The 23,940-nt window shown below is 39.6% G+C and overlaps 3 protein-coding genes across 3 annotated transcripts; 2 read left to right on the top strand and 1 right to left on the bottom strand.

Annotated features, from left to right (window-relative positions):
* The first annotated feature begins 1,201 nt into the window (after positions 1-1,201).
* On the top strand, positions 1,202-5,578 carry orai1b (ORAI calcium release-activated calcium modulator 1b). Its single transcript, XM_020457823.2, has 2 exons — positions 1,202-2,373; positions 2,608-5,578. Exons 1-2 carry the CDS (start codon positions 2,260-2,262, stop codon positions 3,166-3,168), a joined length of 675 nt encoding a protein of 224 aa, XP_020313412.1. The 5' UTR covers positions 1,202-2,259; the 3' UTR covers positions 3,169-5,578.
* On the bottom strand, positions 3,591-11,258 carry morn3 (MORN repeat containing 3). The gene is made up of 6 exons (XM_020457822.2): positions 10,961-11,258; positions 10,419-10,565; positions 6,487-6,644; positions 6,185-6,344; positions 5,911-6,095; positions 3,591-5,769 (listed from the first exon to the last, which is right to left on the bottom strand). The coding sequence occupies exons 2-6, from the start codon at positions 10,561-10,563 to the stop codon at positions 5,707-5,709; spliced, it is 711 nt and encodes a 236-aa protein (XP_020313411.1). The 5' UTR covers positions 10,564-10,565; positions 10,961-11,258; the 3' UTR covers positions 3,591-5,706.
* A 108-nt stretch (positions 11,259-11,366) lies between these two features.
* LOC109868349 (transmembrane protein 120B-like) lies at positions 11,367-18,760 on the top strand. Its single transcript, XM_020457820.2, has 12 exons — positions 11,367-11,521; positions 12,405-12,523; positions 12,653-12,769; positions 12,865-12,924; positions 13,021-13,116; positions 13,209-13,298; positions 13,422-13,487; positions 13,652-13,713; positions 13,843-13,935; positions 17,182-17,246; positions 17,569-17,637; positions 18,039-18,760. The coding sequence occupies exons 1-12, from the start codon at positions 11,459-11,461 to the stop codon at positions 18,153-18,155; spliced, it is 1,017 nt and encodes a 338-aa protein (XP_020313409.1). The 5' UTR covers positions 11,367-11,458; the 3' UTR covers positions 18,156-18,760.
* Positions 18,761-23,940: the final 5,180 nt, after the last annotated feature.

Raw genomic sequence — 23,940 nt, 5'->3', positions numbered from 1 at the left:
CTGGTCCTGGGGCTCTGTTCACAAACATAAACAGACCCCACAGGGCCCCAGGACAGAAACACAGTTAGACCCAACCAAATCATCAGAAACAAAAAGATAATTACTTGACACATTGGAAAGAATTAACAAAGAAACAGAGCAAACTAGAATGCTATTAGGCCCTAAACAGAGAGTACACAGTGGCAGAATACATGACCACTGTGACTGACCCAAAATCAAGGAAAGCTTTGGCTATGTACAGACTCAGTGAGCATAGCCTTGCTATTGAGAAAGGTTGCCGTAGGCAGACGTGGCTCTCAACAGAAGACAGGCTATGTGCACACTGCCCACAAAACGAGGTGGAAACTGAGCTGCACTTCCTAACCTCCTACCAAATGTATGACCATATTAGAGACACACATTTCCTTCAGATTACACAGACCCACAAAGAATTCGAGAAAAAAAAATCAAATTTTGATAAACTACCATAGCTATTGGGTGAAATACCAGTGTGCCATCACAGCAGCACGATTTGTGACCTGTTGCCACAATTAAACGGCAACCAGTGAATAACAAATACCATTGTAAAACTACCATTCCAGTATTTTACTTGCTATATTGTATTTACTTTGCCATCATGGCCTTTTTTGCCTTTACCTCCCTTCTCACCTCATTTGCTCACATTGTATATAGACTTGTTTATACTGCATTATTGACTGTATGTTTGTTTTTACATCATGTGTAACTCTGTGTCGTTTTATCTGTCGAACTGCTTTGCTTTATCTTGGCCAGGTCGCAATTGTAAATGAGAACTTGTTCTCAACTTGCCTACCTGGTTAAATAAAGGTAAATAAATAAATAAATAAAATTGTAAATACAACCCATATTTATGTTGATTTATTTTCCATTTTTACTTTAACTATTTGCACAATCATTACAACACTGTATATAGACATATTATTTTGGTACTTGTGTGAGTGTAATATTTACTGTTCACTTTTTATTGTTTATTTCCCTTTTGTTTACCAATTTCACTTGCTTTGGCAATGTAAACATGTTTCCCATGCCAATAAAGCCCCTTGAATTGAACACCTCACTTTGACCCCTAGCAGAACTGGTTAGACTGTTTTCATGTTTCCTAGAGTATTGGTAACTGTGCTAAAACCGGTGTTGACCGTTCTTAAATTCATCAGTATTCTGTGCTCTAAAATCGGAATAGATAGCCAGAGCGAATTTACGAACGCACCCTATAACTAAACACATGTTGCTTTCACAATTTAACATTGGCGGAACAGCACCCCAGGGAGGCTACTGCAATCTCACTCTACCCGTGACGTTAAAGTAATAACATTTTTAAAAAGCGTGCTATTTAAAACAAATACGAGTTGGTATCATTTTTATTGGGGAAGATTGAGTAAGCGTGTGTCAGACTGTTTGCTTGGAATGATTTGTAGCTATCGTCTCAATCTATGCATGAGAGTGCATTCGAAAACACGCGATACCGTAAAGTGTTTGCGCACTCAAATTCAGGAGGACACAGATTGATGGATTGACTGCGTTTTGCAAGTGTCGGCTCACTTGGCCCCATTGTCGCAGTGCATATCTCATATGCCCAAGTGTTGCATGAGTCGGGAAAAACTTTTGTCTTGATCAAATTACAATAAAACCGATAGACTTCACTCTTTTCTTTCGATCTATCATTCGGGTCAGTCGACGTGCGTCTACCAGTTGACATGTTCTCTCTAAACCACGAAGACCCCTTCGAGACGCCAGAGGAAACACCTCCTGGGCGATCATCTTCAAAATCTTCCTTCATCATGGGGTCAAGTAAGCTTGGTGACATTTTGCACAAGTGACCCTACATGAAAAACAATGACCGTAATCTAATCATTGTACGAACTAGAAAGAGTTTTGTGGTGAATTAGGTAACTACCTTGTTTGTATGATCAACTATAGCAATAACTCACTTATTTTACATAGGCAGACTTGTTCCAAGTTTATTTATCTTTACCGCAATGGTTTATGGGTAATCCGGGGGTGCAGCCAGCCATCCAGCTCGATCGAAACGGCGGTGCGGAAGAGGTGGACGTTACAAAGGTAAACAGGAATACTAGCGAGAATCGATAGAATGGACCTCAACCGATAATTTTTCTACATCGATGTCCGTGGACACCGAGGATGTTACTATCTAGGCTAGCTAATGCCAATTGTTGAACAGCCACATATGCTACGAGTCAAACAACAATCAGCCCGTTCAGTTTATTCAATTTCAGCAGTGCAATGAGTCTGAACGAACATTCATTACAAGCACTGTCGTGGAGGAAGCTTTACTTGAGTCGAGCAAAACTGAAGGCTTCCAGTCGAACGTCTGCTCTACTGTCTGGGTTCGCTATGGTAAGGAATAAACTGGCCCAAAGTCAGATGCATAGCAGCAGAGGCAATTATTTGATGTGCATAGCATGAGGACCAGCATCATCCAAAACCAGAAACGTTATGTATCAATCATGTATGGATTTCTTGCACTCCCTAGTTAAAAAAAGAAGAAGTTCTGCTTCATTTTGGAAGGTCATGTTCCAGACAGCCTGTCTTGTATGCTTATGCCACAATGTTCTTCCACCCTTCTCTCAGGTAGCAATGGTGGAGGTTCAGTTGGACACAAGCTATCCATACCCACCTGGTCTCCTCATTGCCTTCAGTGCCTGCACCACAGTGTTGGTGGCTGTTCACCTCTTTGCCCTGATGGTTAGTACCTGCATCCTGCCTAACATCGAGGCAGTCAGTAATGTTCACAACCTCAACTCGGTGAAGGAGTCGCCACATGAGAGAATGCACCACCACATAGAGCTGGCCTGGGCTTTCTCGACAGTCATTGGCACCCTGCTCTTCCTGGCTGAGGTGGTGCTCCTCTGCTGGGTCAAATTTTTACCCATTAGGCCTAAGAACCACAACCCCAACAATGGGACCATATCTGCAGGTGTGGCTGCTGCCATCACCTCCACCTCCATCATGGTGCCTTTTGGCCTGATATTTATAGTCTTCGCTGTACATTTCTACCGTTCCCTTGTCAGCCACAAGACAGACAGGCAGTTCCAGGAGCTGGAGGAGTTATCCAACCTGACCAGGCTGCAGAATGAGCTGGACGGTAGAGGGGAATCCCACTTGCAATCCCACAGCTCTCATTTCCCATAAAGACTGACCTCTCGTTGAAACTGTCTATTTCAAGCCAATCCTTTGTTGCCAATAGTTATACAGTTCTATTAAAACGCTACATAATCTGCTCATTTCAAAACATTTGAGATGTTACTCACCGTTTCCAAATGTTTCACATTTCTAGAGATTTTTTAAAATTATTTTTAAAAGAATGATTCCAGACTGTGTTACTTTTAACTGTGAAACTATACCAGTTAACAGTCTTAAAGATGCACTCCAACCAATCGCAGCGCTCTAATGGATAGCACCTGCCAGCAATTCCAACACCACGGATAAGCTCATATTTGAAACACATGAAAGCCATTACAAAAACAGAATTTCTATCCAAAAACAAATCGTTTTAAATGGCTTTACAATTGAAAAGTGCGCAGGTACTTGCTACTGTGATTCCTGAAATGCAGAGCCTGTTAAATTATTTTTCTAATTCAAAATTATACTTTAGTTACATTGTTTGCTAACTCAGCTGCTTAACTAGCTCTGTCTTATTGACCACCCAATATTGCAGTTAATAACTTTTTTTTATATAAAAAAAAAAAGCTAAATTAGCCGTGCTAGAATACAGCTCTCATCTGCTGTCGACATCAGGATACGATTTAAGAGCACTAGTTAGCTCCAAAAGTGGTTAGTAACTTTGGCTGCATGCTGACAGTGCATTCAGAGCCGTCCAGTGGCTAGCCACACTACAACCGTCATTTTACCAGGTTCCCATGAAGCAATTGCAATGACAGTCAACCACAACATACCCAAGAGTCTCCTGACTTGCACGGGGTAGTCTGTGTTTAATTTCATTGTGTATTAAAAACACAGTTTGTCATTGTGAGGGGATTACGCCAGTGGTTCGAAGGGGGAATAAGGCTTCCTGGGAAAACGTGGTCCAAGGTTGCAACAGTAACCAAGGGGGCCGGGGGCTTAGCAAAGGGTCATTTGGATTCGTAACATACCACACAAATTGCTAAATCTTATGAAATCATACAAATTGCAATATTTGTAACATATCACACAAAATGGATGACATAGCACACAATTGGATGAAGTCGTACACAAAAAACAGGTAGCACTTTTGTCTCGTGACCAGCACTTTCAAAACTACTGGCTGAAGTTATACATATATTTTTTTACCTTACAGGTAAATGGTAGGAGGGGGCTAAAGAGGCCTCTCATTAAAAGGATCGTTCACCCAAATGACAAAATGACGGTGTTTTCCTTACCCTCTAAGCAGCCCAAGGACAAGGTATGAAAGCGATCTATGCTTTGGTGTCCCTGGCACTGTTGACACATGTTAACGTTTTAGCATTTGTGGCACAAATCACATTGATGGGTCGATATTAGCAATTTTCGCACATTGTGTCCAAATCATAAGAAAGTATCTCAAATTGGTAGTAAAGCTCAAAAGTCACTTAGAAGTTTTGAACATGATGTGCAAAAAATTACTTGAATGGGATTTGTGCCTCAAATGCTAAAACGTTAGCTTGTGGAAACAGTCCCAGAGAAATTAAACCAAAGACTGGATTGCTGTCATACCTTGTCCATAGACTGCTTAAAGGGTAAGGAAACCAATATGTCATTCTGTAATTTGGGTAAACTATCCCTTTTAACTACTATATTGTGACACGGTGGCTTGCCTCATTGTATTCTATGAGCACCAATGAACGGGCACGTACCTCTGCCCAGGCGTTGCTGATGCATGCCAGGTCTTACAATGCCTGGATAGGTATTTTAAGTACCAGCTAACCACATATGTTATAACAATCTGGTGTCCGAAGGCGCAGTCGACGATGTGGCACGCAACCATTGGTTGATGCATGCAACGTCTGACCAGCGAAACGCGACCATTGTCTTACTTCTGTCAGTTCTGTATTCAACCTAAGGTTCAGGTTTCAATTCATGTTTGAGAGATTAAATGTAATCAGCCTGCTTAAGTTATTTTTAGTCTAATCGGTTGGCCAAATGTTGCTGCATAAACTCTACAAAAAGTGTTTTCATAGTTGTAACCTGTGGTATTGAAATAGCATTTTGTACCATGATTATTTGGTCGGAAAATATGAATTTGTGACTAGAAAAGCGTCAAGTTAATTTCACTGCTGCTTAAACAGTGAATACAGAGATTAACTGCACATATTCTTTCTAAACACAATTGGCTTTGTAAAAGTGTTATCTGTTGCTTTAATTTTCTGTTCAAAGTGCACCCTTTGTGACTTGTTTGTTTGTACAATGAGTGGGTTGGTCTTGGCAAATGTAACTGTTTACTTTTTGTTTTGCTTCTAGGAATGTGTTTGTAATACCTCGAGTTGCCACTGGGGAATGATATCCAGATGGCACCGTGATCTCATTACAAGTCAAATCATGTTCAGTGGTCCCGTTTCATAGAAGTAAAATGACTCAAATCTTCCTCATGATGATGTGCTCTCTTTATTTGTTACATGATGGCATTTAACAGCATGGTAAGTGAGCTTGGTGTGCAGAGATCAGCAGAGATGGAGCACTTTAGGGTGTTCTGATGTTCTTCTTTGGCTTGTCCTATTCACTGTGGTATGTTGATTGTGTTTCCATTAAAACTGATCTCACATCCAACAGATGTACCTTTTTAAATAGAGAAAAGGGGGAGACCACACCATAAGGTGAATTGATATTCACATAAGCAGGTAAAGTGGCTTGGCTCAACACTTGCAACACCCGGTAAAGACAAACCTCTTAAAATACTTCAAAAGACAACGTATGTACCTTAGGAATTGGGTATATTGTTGGTGTTGGTGCCTCAGCTCTTCCAAAGTCAGAGACTGTTCCACATTTGGCCACTCCATCCACCCAGAAGCCCTCATAAAGCTGACCTTTGTCCAGGTAAAAGAACTTTCCATGCCCATTCTTCTTCCCATACTTCCAGTTGCCTTCATACCTGTTTTCATTGGCTTCAAAACAAATGAGAGAAGTCGCAACCTGACATACTGTATACAGTCTACGGCTAAATCCATTCAAATGTAAAATAATGTGCCCTTACCGAGACGAAGCATGCCCTGTCCGTGATGTTTGTTTTTCAGCCATTCTCCCTCATATATGTCCCCATTGTCATAATACATCCTGCCCCAGCCACTCCTCTGATCCTCACTCCATTCTCCCTCATAGCAGGCAGTGTCACTGTAGAAGTAGGTCCCAAACCCCTAAGGTAGATGAGAAGACAGAAACCTGCCCTTGTTTCACTGAGGCCAGGTGTCTTATAATAAATGAAGAAATAGAATAGGCCTAGGTTAACATTATTTACATTCTTAGCCTAACAAAACAAACATTGTCCTGTGTACATACATGCTTTTTGTCATTTTCCCATCCACCTGAGTATTCCCTTGAATACTCATTGGTTACAGACAGGAGTTTGCTGTAGGTCCCGTATCCATCACGTTTGCCATATTTCCAGTCTCCATCATAAATGGCCCCGGCCTTCTTCCAAATTTGAGTTCCTTTGCCTAGAAAAATTTAAGGAACAGTGAGAAAAGCCACCCACATATTCATTGCAGATTTTTTTTTTAAAAGGTCTAGCTGGTAACAAATTAAGTGATGACCAATACTATTGAAGTTATAGTGGGAAAGAAAAAAAGTTATCTACAGTACCTGACAAATTTGGACACACCTACTCAATCCAAGGTTTTTCTTTATTTTTTTACTATTTTCTACATTGTAGAATAATAGTGAAGACATCAAAACTATGAAATAACAGATATGGAATCATGTAGTAAGCAAAAAAGTGTTAAACAAATCAAAATATTTTATATTTGAGATTCTTCAAAGTAGCCACCCTTTACCTTGATGACAGCTTTGCACACTCTAGGTATTCTCTCAACCAGCTTCATGAGGTAGTCACCTGGAATGCATTTCAATTAACAGGTGTGCCTTGTTAAAAGGAATTTATTTCCTTCTTAATGTGTTTGAGCCAATCAGTTGTGTTGTGACAAGGTAGGGGTGTTAGAAGATAGCCCTATTTGGTACCAAGTCCATATTATGGCATGAACAGCTCAAATAAGAAAAGAGAAACGACAGGACATCATTACTTTAAAATATAAAGGTCAGTCAATATGGAAAATTTCAACAACTTTGAAAGTTTCTTCAAGTTCCAAAACCATCAAGCGCTATGATGAAATTGGCTCTCATGAGGTCTGCCACATGATTGATTTGATTTGATTAGGATCTTTTAGTCCTCATTTGGACTAATCTTCCAAGAGTCCTTAAACATTAAAATACAATTTATAATACGATCACATTTTCACATATAACACACTGCTACAAACAGACATAATACACTAACATATTGACCCGATTAATACCCTAACAGTCTAACAAGATAGATTGATTCTTCATCTACCATAGTCCAGCACAACTTTCCTATGTATTATATTTAAATGGTTTTAAAGTATTGTTTGAATTTATATATTGAAAGGTTTCTGGTTTGCTCAGCTAAATTATTCAATTTCTTTATTGGTCTAAATCGAAATGTTATTTTGACTATTTCTCTTTTCTGTCTGGATAACCCATAGATGGTGGACAATCTATTCCTATTATTTACTGAATGTCTGTCTCTTACCAACATTCTCTTTTGTCCAAATGATTTAATGATCCACTAAATCAAATGCTTCACTAAAATCTAAAAATAGTACTCCACAAAGCTGCCATTATCCATAGCATTGAGCCAATGGTCAGTCATGTCAACCAATGCAGTGGTAGTAGAATGGTTTTTGCGATAAGCATGCTGATTGGCTGTAATCAGATCATTCTTTTCCATGTACTCCCATATTTGTCGACTCACAATACCCTCCAATATCTTACTGAGTGAAGGGAGTAGACTAATTGGTCGACTAGTGGGAGGAGTAATTGTTTTTTTTGCTGTCTTTCAGGATAGAACACAGTTTAACATGCTTCCATACATTTGCAAATGTCCCCTTTTCCAGTTACCAATTAAATATGTATTTCAGTGGAGCTGCTACCTGGGGAGCAGCATAGCGAAGTAAAAAATTGTCCATAAGATCATAACCTGTAGATTTACCATTGGGTAATGACTTCAATTAGGTTTAACACCTCTACTGACACCATTTGTAGACTAAAAGAGCATGTTGTTTTGCTCATAATATGATCATCAATCCATTGGACAATAGCTTGTTTGGAAGAATGGGTGTTTACATTATCGCTCAGTAAATACATTTTCTTTGTAAAAAAAAAAACTGGTAAATTAATGGCAATATCAGCTGGTTTTGTTATTGTTCTCCCATCAATCTCCACACTAGATGGGTATGATGAAATAGATGTATCAAGTAAGCCCTTCTGTATTCCATACCTTTTTACAACCACTAAAAGCATTTTTGTAAAATAACGTTTTTTTCTTACGATTTAATTTAACTGCATAATTACGTAATGTTCTATAATTCTGTTCATCAATTTCTAGTTCAGATTTGTCTGCAAAGACTTTTGCCATATTTCTTTGAGAAAAAGCCGCACCCAGTTCCTCATCAATCCATGGAGATTGACGAACCTCAACTGTACTCTTTCTTACTGGTGCATGATGGTCTATTACCTCAGTGAGCAAATCAATAAAGCATTCAGTAGCGTGATTTAAATCATCCTCTAGATAAATCAGCGCCCAGGGTACAGCAGCCAAATCATTTTGAAATAGCTCATGATTAATTTTTTTTTAAATGATCATGACCACAATCCTTTGGGGTTTCTTTGGAACATTGGTGTTCATGGTAATGGCCACAATATTATGGTATGTCCAGCCCACTAGCATTGATCTGGCTTTTAAGCATTGCAATGGTATATTACAGAAGATCAGATCAATGCATGTGTCTGAACGATGACCCAACTTAGTTGATGATCTAGTAGTATCATTAACCATTTGTTTCAAACCACAGTCCTCGGCATATCTAATCAATTTAGTTATATTTTAATTATTATGATCCTTCCAATTTATATTAAAATCACCCAAGATAAATACATCTCTGTTACTATCTGTGGCCTGGTCAAACCCAGTGCATAAGTCATCCAGATAGGACACCTTAGAGCTAGGCCTATACACACAACCTACCAATATGGGTGCCCGGTGAGGCAGATGTACTTGAGCCCATAGTGCCTCTATTTGACATACATTAAGGTCATCGCTCCTCTCAAAAGTTATATGATTCTGAATGTACAGTGCTACACCCCCACCATTCCTATTTCTGTCCCTTCTAAGTAAACTATATCCATGAATGTTAATTTGCCCATCATTTACAGATCAGGAAAGGAAGACCCAGAATTACCTCTGCTCTTTCCTCAGAAATTGCAGCCAGAATAAATGCTTCACAGAGTTCAAGTAACAGACACATCTCAACATCAACTGTTCAGAGGAGACTGTGTGAATCATGCCTTCATGGTCGAATTTCTGCAATGAAACCACTACCAAGGACACCAATAAGAAGAGACTTGCTTGGGCCAAGAAACACGAGCAATGGACATTAGACTGGTGAAAATCTGTCCTTTGGTCTGAGGAGTCTAAATTTGAGATTCTTGGTTCCAACCGCTGTGTCTTTGTGAGACGCAGAGTAGGTGAACAGATGATCTCCACTTGTGGTTCCCACCCTGAAGCATGGAGGAGGAGGTGAGATGGTGTGGGGGTGCTTTGCTGGTGACACTGTCTGTGATTTATTTAGAATTCAAGGCACTTAACCAGCATGGCTACCACAGAATTCTGAAGCAATATGCCATCCCATCTGGTTTGCGCTTAGTGGGACTATCATTTGTTTTTCAACAGGACAATGACCTAACACACCTCCAAGCTGTATTAGGGCTATTTGACCAAGAAGGAGAGTGATGGAGTGCTGCATCAGATGACCTGGCCTCCACAATCACCTGACCTCAACCAAATTGAGATGGTTTGGGATGAGTTGGACCGCAGAGTGAAGGAAAAGCAGCCAACAAGTGATCAGCATATGTGGGAACTCTTTCAAGACTGTTGGAAAAGCATTCAGGTGAAGCTGGTTGAGAAAATGCCAAGAATTTATTATTCTACAATATAGAAAAAATTAAGACAAACACTTGAATGTGTAGATGTGTCCAAACCTTTGACTGGTACTGTATGTTCTTAGAATCTGTTGAAAGATTATTATTTTTAAATTGGAGAGAACCAATCACAGCCCATGTGTCTGAACGGTGACACAGTAATCCTAGGCCTAATACTTGGTGTGTGGAAAATCTATGTCATGCTACAGTAGTACCATGCTTCTTGCTGTCCAGCCAATCCCCGGTGTATTCATCTCCATTGACTGAATAAACAGTGTGTCGCAGTCCACACTTTTGTGCCTTTCTGTCCCATAATTTTGACAGGGGCTCCACTTTTCGAGGTTTCTTCAGATGAGGCATGGCTGTAAGCAGAACATACATGATTTTCAAACATTGTTTATTAACTTAAAGGCACAATCCTTAATCAATTTACAGCATAACTGCAGCCCCACCACCAACTGGTTTGGAGGATGCTGTAGAAATAAATGTATCTGGTAACCACAGCCACAACTACAGCTATGGATGCAAAGACTTGACAGTCCATTCATGGAACAGGTAGTTGAAAATAGTTTATCATTTGAAGCTAGCTATAGCTACATTGTTTGTTTACAATGACTGATCAAATGACAACCAAAGCTGAAACAAAATAAGAACATTTCGCAGATTATGCCAACAAAGTTAGCTAGCTAGCTAGCAAATGTGACATTTTTATACATTACTTTTACAGCTAAAAATAATTGATTAACTCAAATTGTACCTCGTATGTGTCCAAGCGAACGACTCCTATTAGCTCAATCCACTTGTCTTTTCAATTTTCAAAGTGAAGTCAAATTTAACATTAGGTCAACATAGCTGGTTAGCTAGCTAGGTGGTAAAAGACAAGCGAGGCCACAATGACCAAGCGTCCTATCCCCATAGCAACCAACTTGCATACATGTACAAATACTAGATTTCGTTCGGGCTGAGAAACTTTCTCAGTTTTTGTAAATGTGTCATTATATTGCCCTCAAAATCATTATTCAAAACATTCATACAAATACAGTTCTGTTTATGAAAATGTTACTGTAGTAGGGGTTCCTGTCTAGTAAGTTTGTTTCTGCACTTTAGAACACGTGACGACACAAATGTACATTTTTCAGTAGTAGGCGGTCGGACGCATGCGCTCTAAATGAAATAAGAAAATAATCGTGGACAGCTGTACTGGCCGTTGGAGGTTCTGTACAGTGGGAGTCGGCGAGTGCCGCTTACTGACACAATGTCACTGCAAAGGTGTCAAACTGAATGGGGAGAAATTGACCAAGAATATCAACAGTTACAGGTAGGCCTATGTGAAGCCAGTTTGATAACTAGCTAGGTGCGTGGCATGACGTGGACTATCGCCAGTTCAGAAAGAGAGGTTGGAGGATGATAACTGATATAACGTTACTATTGTCAGCTCAGCTAGCTTTCTAGCTAGTTTAGCTAACCCAGCCAACATGGCTAGAAGCTAGCTAGCATACTAACTTGATAAAGGGTATTTTTGTACACAACATCAGGTATTTTTGTACACAATATGTTGTATTTAGGAACTTTCCAATATAACTAATTCGTATACTGCGGTATCTGCTAGTCAGATTTACTTAAAGTGGTACAGCTAGCTTTTAATATCCGCACATTTGAACAATGAATGGCGAATGTTAGCTAACGTTAATTATCTAGAAATAATAACGTTCGCCTGTTAAAGTCCTTATAACCAGCAAGCCAACTCCGATTAATAACAATGATTAGGTAACGTTAGTTGTGTTTAAGTGAAATCCACCAAGTTTTCAGTTCGGCGCAGTTTAATCGGTCAACCAATGCGGATAAGTAGAAAATAAATGTCACTTAACTCCGGGTGTAGTCGTGTCTTCCTCCCCGCTTAACGTTATTTCCTTCTTAATTGCTAGCAACGACTGGATAGGTTTCAATGATATTGTAATATTGCCTTCCATCCACCTGTTATTATACTGCTACATCAGGGACCATAGAGAGAGGAAAGAAAGAAAGAAAGTAAGCCACTGAGACAGCCTCAAACTGCAAGAATAAAAGAGGGGATCTGTCCTAGACCTTATCCATCATGGCTTGTCTAAATTTGGACTTTGAAAATAATTATTCAACATATTCAACATATTTGAGTACTGGTGAGCAATGTGCAGTCATTTGCTTTCCATTCTTATTTCTAGGAAACTCACAAAGTGTACAGACAGAAGCTCGATGAGCTCACCAACCTCCAGGCAACATGCAGCAGTGCCATTAGTAAACAGAGGAAGGGTCTAAAAGACCTCCGGCACAGTCTGCGCAAGTAAGTAGCCTATTATTAGTGCTGGCAGCTTGCAGTTATTGACAAAGAATGGTCCATCCAGTCTTGTTTTCCTCTACCAAAGGTCCTCATAATTAGGACCTGAGCATTTAGTGTGTTGTTCTCCTACAGATGTACAAAAACAAGCGATGAGAAAGAAACAGAACTGATCAAAGACATCCAAATGCAAATTAAAGACAAAGAACATTTCTTCTTTGATATGGAAGCCTATTTGCCAAAGAAGAATGGGTCAGTGTATTTGAGGACATGGTTATTTTTTTGGTTGGTTACAGATTTGATGCAGTTTGTCATTAGAGGGTGTAAAAGTATGTGTCTCTTTTCAGATTGTACTTAAATTTGGTCCTTGGCAATGTGAATGTCACACTCCTCAGCAACCAGGCTAAGTAAGTGTTGCTTCAGCTTTAACAAAATATCTGTATTCAGTCACATCTGTTTGGTTACTGCATCTGATTCCTTGTTGCATCTTTTCGCACGAGCAGATTTGCCTACAAAGATGAATATGAGAAGTTCAAGCTTTGCATGACAATAATCTTGATGTTTGCTGCCATAACCTGTCTCTTCTTGTTCAATTACCGGTGAGTTGGTTATATTATACATTTTGATGTTTCCTCGTAGCATCTTTTAATGTTTCGTTAAAGCAAGGTAGTTGTAAATGTCTTTGTTTCAGTGTCACAGATGAAATCTTCAACTTCTTGCTGGTTTGGTACTATTGCACTTTGACCATAAGGGAAAGCATCCTCATGAGCAATGGGTCCCGGTGAGCTACTAAGCTTTTTATGTGACCAAATTATTTATTTACTCCATGAGATTCAAATAATAGACTAGCATGTCGACCTAGTTCTGCTTCTTTATTCTAATTCCACTCAATGTGTCCTTTCAGGATCAAAGGGTGGTGGGTCTCCCATCATTACGTCTCTACCTTCCTATCAGGTGTAATGCTTACCTGGTAAGTCCTTTTTTTTCCTTTTTTTTCAACTTTGAACACTTTCATTAATTGCTGTCGGTCAAAATCGATTGGCAGTTATCATCAAAGGTTGCTTGATGAGCAGTTTGATTGATAAATGTTATTTGATTGCCTGTATTGATTGGTTCCTCTGTTTCTTCTCAAAGGCCAGAGGGGTCCATGTATCAGATGTTCAGAAGTCAATTCCTTGCCTTCTCCATTTATCAGAGTAAGCATCTACTTTCTCATTTTATCTTCACATGTGTTGAGTTTTTTGAAAACAAGTCGCACAATATAAGTCCATGTCATTACTCATATATGATTGATTGTAAAATTATTTGATCCCTGTGTTTTTCAGGCTTTGTGCAGTTTCTTCAATATTACTATCAAAGTGGCTGCTTATACAGGTTACGAGCTTTGGGGGAAAGAAATCAGTTGGACCTCACAGTGGGTAAGATGAGTTCCTTTTCAGTTAAGACAGTTTCTAAGGCTTGCTTATTGGTTATGACTTGGGAAAGCTTTTGAACCATTAAGTCACAACGAAAATTATTGGCACCCTTGATTTAAAAAAAAAGAAGTTTTTTTAAGGCTGTATAAAATAAATAATACATACTGAGCTATATTGCATGCTAAAAAAAAATAGAACATTGTGTGTTTGCATTTGTTGGATGACTCTTTGGCCACGCACACCACACGCATATACAGAAAAAAAATCCATACCTACTGTAATATATAGTGGGGGGGGGGTTTGCTTTATTAAACAGTCGCCAGTTCAAATAAACCCTATTCCTTGGCCAGAGTGTCCAGTGTGCGCTCAAACGCTTCAAGAGCAAAACGCTCAGAATTTATGAACGGACAATCTGACAACGCTCTGAATTTACGAACGCCCAGGGCACTCCAGCGTGAATTTACGAATGCATCAGAATAATCTGGAAATATTCTCTATGGAGGAATGGTCTCTTAAGATCCCTTCCAATGTGGTCTCCAATCTCATAAAACATTTTAGAAAAAGGCTCTGTGCCGTTATCCTCGCAAAGGGAAGGTGCAGGAGTATTGAAAACACGGGTGCCAATAATTCTGACCCCTATCTTTTTGAGAATAGTTTTTTATGACTTATTAAATAAAATATTTCTCTCTGAGCAATTGTATAAAATAATATAATTTTTGCATACAACATCTCATTACTTTAGTCTTTTTTTCTCTCTCTCATCTTGATCAAGGGTGCCAGTAATTTCAGTCATGCCTGTAAATCAAATAACATTTTATTGGTCACAAACACATGGTTAGCAGATGTTATTGCGAGTGTAGCGAAATGCTTGTGCTTCTAGTTCTGACTGCAGTAATATCTAACAATACTCTTAACAATTCCACAACTACCTAATACACACAAATCTAAGTAAAGGGATGGAATAAGAATATATGGAAGACCGAGCGGGCACAAGCAAGATGGTATAGAATACATATCCATACGAGAAGAGTAATGCAAGACATTATTAAAGTGACTAGTGATCCATTTATTGAAGTGGCCAATGATTTCATGTCTGTATGTTGGCAGCAGCCTCTCTGTGTTAGTGATGGTGGTTTAACAGTATGATGGCCTTGAAAGAAGCTGTCTCTCGGTCCCAGCTTTGATGCACCTCGCCTTCTGGATGGTAGCGGGGTGAACATGCAGTGGGTCGGGTGGTTGTTGTCCTTGATCTTTTTGGCCTTCCTATGACACCGGGTGCTGTAGGTGGCATGGAGGGCAGGTAGTTTGCCCCCGTGTGATGCATTATGCAGACCACACCACCCTCTGGAGAGCCTTGCGTTTGTGCGCAGGTGCAGTTGCCGTACCAGGCGGTGATACAGCCCGACAGGATGCTCTTAATTGTGCATCTGTCGAAGTTTTAGGTGTTAAGCCAAATTTCTTTAGCCTCCTGAGGCTGAAGAGGCGCTGTTGCGCCTTCACCACACTCTCTGTGTGAGTGGACCATTTCTGTTTGTCTGTGATGTGTACGCCGAGGAACTTGAAGATTTCCACCTTCTCCACTGCTGCCCATTTCGATGTGGGTAGGGGGGTGCACCCTCTGCTGTTTCCTGAAGTCCACGATCATCTCCTTTGTTTTGTTGATGTTGAGTGCGAGGTTATTTTCCTGATACCACACTCAGTGCCCTCACCTCCTTCCTTTAGGCTGTCTCGTCATTTTTGGTAATCAAGCCCACTACTGTAGTGTCGTCTGCAAACTTGATGATTGAGTTGGAGGCGTGCATGTCCACGCAGTCATGGGTGAACAGGGAGTACAGGAGGAGGCTGAGCACGCACCCTTTTGGGGCCCCAGTGTTGAGGATCAGCAAAGAGGTGTTTCCTACCTTCACCACCTGGGGGAGGCCTGTCAGGAAGTCCAGGACCCAATTGCACAGGGCGGGGTTGAGACCCAGGCCCTCATGCTTAATGATGAGCTTGGAGTGTACTATGGTGTTGAATGCTGAGCTGTAGTCAATGAACAGCATTCTTACATAGGTATTCCTCTTGTCCAGATGGGATAGGGCAGTGTGATGGTGATTGCGTCATCTGTGGGACCTATTGGGGGTGGTAAGCAAATTGAAGTGGGTCTAGGGTGGCAGCTAAGGTGGAGGTGAGTCTCCCAAAGCACTTCATGATGACAGAAGTGAGTGCTACTGGGCGATAGTAATTTAGTTCTGTTTCCTTTGTGTTCTTGGGTACAGGAACAATGGTGGCCATCTTGAAGCATGTGGGGACAGCAGACTGGGATGGGGAGATTGAATATGTTTGTAAACACACCAGTCAGCTGGTCTGCACGTGCTCTGAGGACGCGGCTAGGGATGCCGTCTTGGCCGGCAGCCTATTGAGTGTTAACACGTTTAAATGTCTTACTTGCGTCGGCCATGGAGAGGGAGAGCCTGCAGTCCTTGTTAGTGGGCTGCATCGGTGGCGCAGTATTATCCTCAAAGCTGGCAAAGAAGGTGTTTAGTTTGTCTGGAAGCAAGACGTGGCTGGTTTTCTTTTTGTAGTCTGTGATTGCCTGTAGACCCTGCCACATACGTCTCGTGTCTGAGCCGTTGAATTGCGACTCCACTTTGTCCCTATACCGACATTTCTCTTGTTTGATTGCCTTGCGGTGGGAATAACTCCACTGTTTGTATTCCGCTATATTCCCTGTACAAGACATTTGCATGTGTTTTAATAGTTCTTACAAAGAAGTGGGCCACAAGCAACCCCATGACTGGAAAAATGGGACAAAGGTGATGTTTTAACCTTGAGCAAGTCTCTACTGTGATGTAGTGATGTCCCAGTTGTCGGAATGCCCTGCATGAGTTCACACACATCCTCCACACATCCTCTTTTAATCAAAGTTTACATTTCTACTGCCCAAAATTCCAATTATGATAGACTGTAGCAAAATATATTTAGTGAAATCTTGCTGACCAGAGGGAGCTAATGGACAACATTTTGCAATCAGTTTGCAGCTGCCCTTTGAACATAGTATTGGTCAAGAGGATAAAGGTTTTGTCCCTCTTGTTTAGCTGTTTTTGATATGGCTTACTTTACTCTACCATGTGTTTTAGTCTAATGATTAACCTGTACTCCTGACAAAGCCAGTTGAACTGGATGTAAACATACTGTCTTTCGGGAAGGTTATGCATTATTCAATGTTCTGGATTTTCCACCATTTTATTAATTGTTTCTGTTTTGCAGAGGGGTTCCAGTCATGGATGTGGAGAGGGCTCACCTTCCTCTTGCCATTCCTCTTCTTCGGACATGTAAGTCTAACACAACTGTACTAAAATGGTTATCCGGGACTGAGGTCTGAGTGTGTGCCAGCTTGTTTCACACAGACTAGGATGAGGCGTTATGGGGGTAGAGAGTGGAGTGGGGAGACTTGAAGAAGTTAAAAGATGGTATTGCAAAATCTGTCACACTTGTAAAATAAGTGTTGCCCAACATGATTGCAAAGCTTACATTTTGTTCCTTATTTCAGCTGTTTATACTTTTACATGTACACACGCCAGCTGCCATGCTTGTGTTCTTGAATAAGGTTTCAGGTCTTAGACTGAACTTTTCTCTCTCCAATCCCATTCACAGTTCTGGCAGCTGTACAATGCTTTGACCCTGTTTCGGTTGGCAGGACATAAAGACTGTAAAGAGTGGCAGGTAAGGACAGAAATACTACCATCAAATCTCTGTAAAATCCCTTGTTTTCATATAGAATACAGTACAACATGCCGCTACATCCACCCCTGTCTCGTTACAAGACTATTCTCTACTCAGTCACTGGCCACATCATCATCATGATGATGCAAAATGCATCCATTTTGTGTCATCATGAAGTAGCTGGTGACACTTTGCTTTTTAAAAGCCCAATATCTTAACTTCACTACTGACATGCCACATTTTTGGAACTGTGTATTAAAATAAAAATCAATTTAAGAATGACACCTGTGATGTCATTGTACTAGATGTCCTCAATGGAAGGTTTAACTTCCAGTGTCAGTAGTCTTGTAAAGATTTTCAGCGTAAATGTGATTTCTTTAATGCCTTTTTGTGTATTTCAGGTATTTATGTTGGCACTGACATTTCTTGTCCTATTCCTGGGGAATTTTCTTACCACATTGAAAGTTGTTCGCCAAAAAGTCCAGGAAAACCCAGAGAAGGTGCAAAAGCAAGAGTGACTGCAAGTCTGACTACAGCTCAGACTCCCAAGTGGCCAGTGACCATGAAACAAAATGGCACTTTGAAAAGCACAAATCGATGGGAATATGGACTGCAGGGGGTTTTTGCCAGGAAAAGACAGAGTGAAGAGAACGATGTGTCTCAGCCTTGATGACAGCTGCAACATTAACCAATAACCTTGGCTGAATGTGCTTTTGTTTCCAATAGTTTGTCGTTGTCCTTGCTACACATGCAATCACAACACAGAGCGGCCTTCTTCTGGCAGATGAACCACTGCGATCCTGGACCATTTGAGGCTTGATCCTGTAGATTTAGAGTAATTGGACAGACCTATTCATTATGGTGTGGATGTATTTAGGACAGAGCATGAACTACATGTACAGAGATCCACTCTTTAAACTATATGCAACTAAACAAAGACGGGTAGCATTAGGTCATGAGAAGAGGTTAGATTTACCTACAAAGTATATGTACTGTCAATACTTCACACAGCTGTTTTCGGTATGGAATATTTGAATACATCCACGGCACAGCAATTTTCACTGTTCGCAACTACAAGTGTCTCGTTTTGATATATTCTTCAGTAAAGATGCATTGAACTATACAATTCTCCCGGTGTGCTGTTTGAAAGTAAACATGTTTCTTTTCTCTGGATATTGACATGTTGATGCGGGTACATCTTATATAAAGAACTAAAGCCTGCTTTTTATTTTAGCAATGTACCAGCCAGGACTTGTTAACTGATCATAGACATTTACAAACTTTAACAGCAGCCATTTACTACCATTGTTTGGGTTGATTTGGCAACCATAAATTACAGCTGTTCTATTTTTAAATAATACTATTTTAAATAATGAATATACTAATACATGTCAAGGTTTTAGAATACAAGGATTTTCTTTCCCTTCTGCAATGCACCTTGTTAAACTGAGTTCCTGATGTCTTAACTTCAGTGGGTTCAGAATTAAGACAAATCCATTTTTAAATAATTCCTGTAATCTATTTCAAAATTATAACCCTTTCAATTAATGATTATTTGAGTCCTGTCCAATTCAGGATGTGCTGGTTGTTTTGAGTTCACCTTTGTCACATTATGCTGTAAGTGTCTACTTTAAACCAATTGCTGCTATGAGCACTGGTACTTTGAGCAAATGATTGGGAATAATGTCTTCAGTACAAATGTGCTGGCGTGATCAAGTTCTATAACTCTGCTGACATACCGTATGTATTGTAACGCATCAACTCTGAACTAAGGCAAAATCTCATGAGCTTGTGTATCCCTTTTCAGTGTCCTTTAATTTTGAACTGTAGTATTAGATCTGAACAACTTGGTACTTAGTGACAGCGCTCTCTAATGCCTTCTCTCTTACTTGATTTTTGTTCCATTTGGAATCGATTGTTTTGTTATTGAGAAAATCTAAGGTCTTGGATATTAGTCTTGATTCCGTAAAGAAGAAGAAATCCATTCTACGCTTGAAGGGAGCCACTCTTTTTGTTATACTTGTCGGCAAAAGCCTGTTACTGACCATTAGTCCAAAATGTTACATTCTGTTTGTAACATCAAAACTGCCGCAACGCACTACACAACAGCACCTATTTCCTCATATGTTGTGGTATTGGTTTCATGTCATGGATTGTCCCATCATAAGACTGTACCTTGTGCCTAAACGTATCACTGTAACAAGAGAGTGATTTCATTGATTCTGTCTCTGATTACAGGATGTTATCTGAGAGGCATTTATTTACATTGATATAAGGCCCTGTGTTTTGGAACTAGCAAATATTAATTGATAAGTCAAATGTAATTGCTTAGCAAAGAAATATATATATACATCAGCTTTCACATTTTTTTCAGTTGCCTATCTACAGTACTACTGTAGGACATTGCTATGTCAGTGATTTTTCATAGCAACCACCACTAGTGGGCACTGTCATTAAACTTTAGAAAACTGCAATAGATATTTGTCCAGACTCCAGCTCTGAAAGGAACTGATGTCTATCAGCTTTCAACCACAATAGTAAATGGTTGTAAATTGTCCTGGCAATGTAAAAGGTGCAGTCTACTTTATCATCCTCTGCAGAAAGGGTAAGTCGCTTACATGAACATGTGTAATGGCAGTGGTGTAAAGTACTCTAGTAAAAATACTTTAAAGTACTACTTAAGTCGTTTTTTTTGGAGTATCTCTACTTTACCATTTATGTTTGACTACTTCTACTCCACTACATTATGAAAGAAAATAATGTAATTGTTCCGACATCCAAAGTACTTGTTACATTTCAAATGCTTAGCAGGACAGGAAAATGTTCAAATTCACACTTATCAAGTGTAGGCCGTCATTGTAAATAAGAATTTGTTCTTAACTGACTTGCCTAGTTTGTTTTTCTTTAAAAATACCCCTGGTCATCCCCACTGCCTCTGATCTGGTGGGCTCACCGAACATGTGTTTTGTTTGTAAATTGTCTTAGTGTAGGAGTGTGCCCCTGGCTATCTTTTAAATAAAAAAAGAAAACCATGCTATCTGGTTTGATTATTTATTACAAGGAATGTGAAGTGATTTATATGTTTATTTTTGATACTTAACAGTACCAGTCAAAAGTTTGGACATCTACTCATTAAGGTTTCTTTTTACTCTTTTCTACATTGTAGAATAATAGTGAAGACATCAAAACTATGAAATAATAGATGGAATCATGTAGTAACCAAAAAAATGTTTTAAAAAATCGAAATATATTTTATATTTGAGATTCTTCAAATTAGTCACCCTTTGCCTTGACAGCTTTGCACACTCTTGGCATTCTCTCAACCAACTTTGAGGTAGTTACCTAGAATGCATTTCAATTAACAGGTGTGACATTTTTGGAATTTCTTTCCTTCTTAATGCGTTTGAGCCAATCAGTTGTGTAGTGACAAGGTACGGGTGGTATACAGATGAAAGCCCTATTTGGTAAAAGACCAAGTCCAGATTATGGCAAGAACAGTTCAAATAAGCAAAGAGAAACAACAGTCCATCATTACTGGTGGAAAAGCATTCCAGGTGAAGCTGGTTGAGAGAATGCCAAGAGTGTACAAAGCTGTCATCAAGGCAAAGGGTGGCACCTTTGAAGATTCGAAAATGTATTTTGATTTTGTTTAACACTTTTTTTGGTGACTACATAATTCCATGTGTTACTTCATAGTTTTGATGTCTTCACTATTGTTCTACAATGTAGAAATAGTACAAATATAGAAAAAAAAACATACATTTTTGACTGGTACTGTAAATATATTTAAAAACAAATGCTTTTAGACTAACTCAAGTAGTATTTTACTGGGTGACTTCCATTTTTACTTGAGTCATTTTCTGTTTGGGTATTTTTTACTTTTACTGAAGTATGACAACTGGGTACTTCTTCCACCACTGTGTAATGGGCAAACTATTCCTTGAGTGGGTATTTATTTATAGATGACTTCGTGAAACAAATCTTGCCAGGTGATAAAGTGATCAGTAGAACCAAGCTCTTCCTAGAAATTGAATTGCTAAAGAAAATGACATTCAACCTCTCAATGATGGTTGAGACAAGTTTAAATGTTAAGTCCCCTATTTAGGGGACTATGAGCAGTTCTTGGACCGGTTCCGACTGACGTGTGTGTACGGGCGCTCTGAACTGTGCAACATGTACAGGCAGAATTGACGTGTTCATGTAAGCCAATGATGAGATCATAGAGATCCTATTAAATTCAAATTCTATGGCTGAGATGCAGTAGGTGTAATCTGACACCTCATTTGCATAGAGAGCACACATCACATTTTCTGGCCTATCCAGACAAGGGATCGATTTCCTCTGCCTGTGAACCTCGCAGCTCAGCTCACAATATGGCATATGAGATGGGAAAGCAACTGCGGCAAAAGCAGTGTCATCTTGCTGTGATGTTCTCAGATGGATTTAGAGACCAACATGAAAAAACGTAGAATTCAAACAAGAGCACTTTTTCTTGGTCACAGGGGGACTAAATCACTTTGTGCTTAAAGCTGAAGTTGTAACGAGTTAGCAGGCATTTGAATGGCGTCTCTGGGCAGAAATGGTACCAATTTTGTACTGCCACTAAGTACAGTTGAAGTCGGAAGTTTACATACACTTAGGTTGGAGTCATTAAAACTCATTTTTTAACCACTCCACACATTTCTTGTTAAGAAACTATAGTTTTGGCAAGTCGATTAGGACATCTACTTTGTGCATGACACAAAGTAATCTGTTTACAGACAGATTATTTCACTTACAATTCACTGTAACACAATTCCAGTGGGTCAGAAGTTTACATGCACTAAGTTGACTGTGCCTTTAAACAGCTTGGAAAATTCCAGAAAATTATGTCATGGCTTTAGAAGCTTCTGATAGGCTAATTGACATCATTTGAAACAATTGGAGGTGTACCTGTGGATGTATTTTAAGGCCTACCTTCAAACTCAGTGCCTCTTTGCTTGACATCATGGGAAAATCTAAAAATTAGCCGAGTCTACAAAAAATTGTAGACCTCCACAAGTCTGGTTCAATTTCCAAATGCCTGAAGGTACCACGTTCATCTGTACAAACAATACGCAAGTATAAACACCATGGGATCACTCAGCTGTCATACCGCTCAGGAAGGATATGCGTTCTGTCTCCTAGAGATGAACGTACTTTGGTGCGAAAAGTGCAAATCAATCCCAGAACAACAGCCAAGGACCTTGTGAAGATGCTGGAGGAAACAGGTACAAAAGTATCTATATCCACAGTAAAACGAGTCCTATATCGACATAACCTGAAAGGCCGCTCAGCAAGGTAGAAGCCTAAACCGCCATTAAAAAAAAGCCAGACTAGTTTGCAACTGCACATGGGGACAAAGATTGTACTTTTTTCAGAAATATCCTCTGGTCTGATGAAACAAAATAAAACTGTTTGGCCATAATGACCATCGTTATGTTTGGAGGAAAAAGGGGGAAGCTTGCAAGCCAAAGAACACCATCCCAACCGTGAAGCACGGGGGTTGCAGCATCATGTTGTGGGGGTGCTTTGCTGCAGGAGGGACTGGTGCACTTCACAAAATAGATGGCATCATGAGGGAGGAAAATTATGTGGATATATTGTGGCAACATCTCAGGACATCAGTCAGGAAGTTAAAGCTTGGTCACAAATGGGTCTTCCAAATGGACAACGACCCCAAGCATACTTACAAAGTTGTGGCAAAATGGCTTAAGGACAACAAAGTCAAGGTATTGGAGTGGCCATCACAAAGCCCTGACCTCAATTCTATACAAATGTTTCGGCAGAACTGAAAACGCGTGTGCGAGCAAGGAGGCCTACAAAACTGACTCAGTTACACCAGCTCTGTCAGAAGGAATGGGCCAAAATTCACCCAACTTATTGTGGGAAGCTTGTGGAAGGCTACCTGAATCAAAGTCAAACAATTTAAAGGCAATACTACCAAATACTAATTGAGTGTATGTAAACTTCTGACCCATTGGGAATTTGATGAAAGAAATAAAAGCTGAAATAAATCATTCTCTCAACAATTATTCTGACATTTCACATTCTTAAAATAAAGTGGTGATCCTAACTGAGCTAAAACAGGGATTTTTTACTAGGATTAAATGTCAGGAATTGTGAAAAACTGAGTTTAAATGTATTTGGCTAAGGTGTATGTAAACTTCTGACTTCAACTGTATGATCATATTTATTTTCTATTTAGAAGGTGAAATATTATAGTAAGTTAGTAAGTTACATAGTAAGTTATAATTTGATTGTTATTATATTTAGAAAGCATAT

Source organism: Oncorhynchus kisutch, linkage group LG23, assembly GCF_002021735.2.
Source record: "Oncorhynchus kisutch isolate 150728-3 linkage group LG23, Okis_V2, whole genome shotgun sequence".
Classification (NCBI taxonomy): Eukaryota; Metazoa; Chordata; class Actinopteri; order Salmoniformes; family Salmonidae; genus Oncorhynchus; species Oncorhynchus kisutch.
Note: the sequence above shows the minus strand (reverse complement) of the source record. Positions and strands in the feature narration are given on the sequence as shown.

Excerpts from the sequence above, each read along its gene's own strand:
- orai1b (XM_020457823.2), top strand. The coding sequence starts at position 2,260 with ATGAGTCTGAACGAACATTCATTACAAGCACTGTCGTGGAGGAAGCTT. Across the intron at positions 2,374-2,607 it reads TACTGTCTGGGTTCGCTATG|GTAGCAATGGTGGAGGTTCA; the intron begins GTAAGGAATAAA and ends CCCTTCTCTCAG.
- morn3 (XM_020457822.2), bottom strand. The coding sequence starts at position 10,563 with ATGCCTCATCTGAAGAAACCTCGAAAAGTGGAGCCCCTGTCAAAATTA. Across the intron at positions 6,645-10,418 it reads GCTGGACAGCAAGAAGCATG|GCAAAGGAACTCAAATTTGG; the intron begins GTACTACTGTAG and ends AAATTTTTCTAG. Across the intron at positions 6,096-6,184 it reads ACAGGGCATGCTTCGTCTCG|CCAATGAAAACAGGTATGAA; the intron begins GTAAGGGCACAT and ends TTTGTTTTGAAG.
- LOC109868349 (XM_020457820.2), top strand. The coding sequence starts at position 11,459 with ATGTCACTGCAAAGGTGTCAAACTGAATGGGGAGAAATTGACCAAGAA. Across the intron at positions 12,925-13,020 it reads CTCCTCAGCAACCAGGCTAA|ATTTGCCTACAAAGATGAAT; the intron begins GTAAGTGTTGCT and ends TCGCACGAGCAG. Across the intron at positions 13,117-13,208 it reads CTCTTCTTGTTCAATTACCG|TGTCACAGATGAAATCTTCA; the intron begins GTGAGTTGGTTA and ends TCTTTGTTTCAG.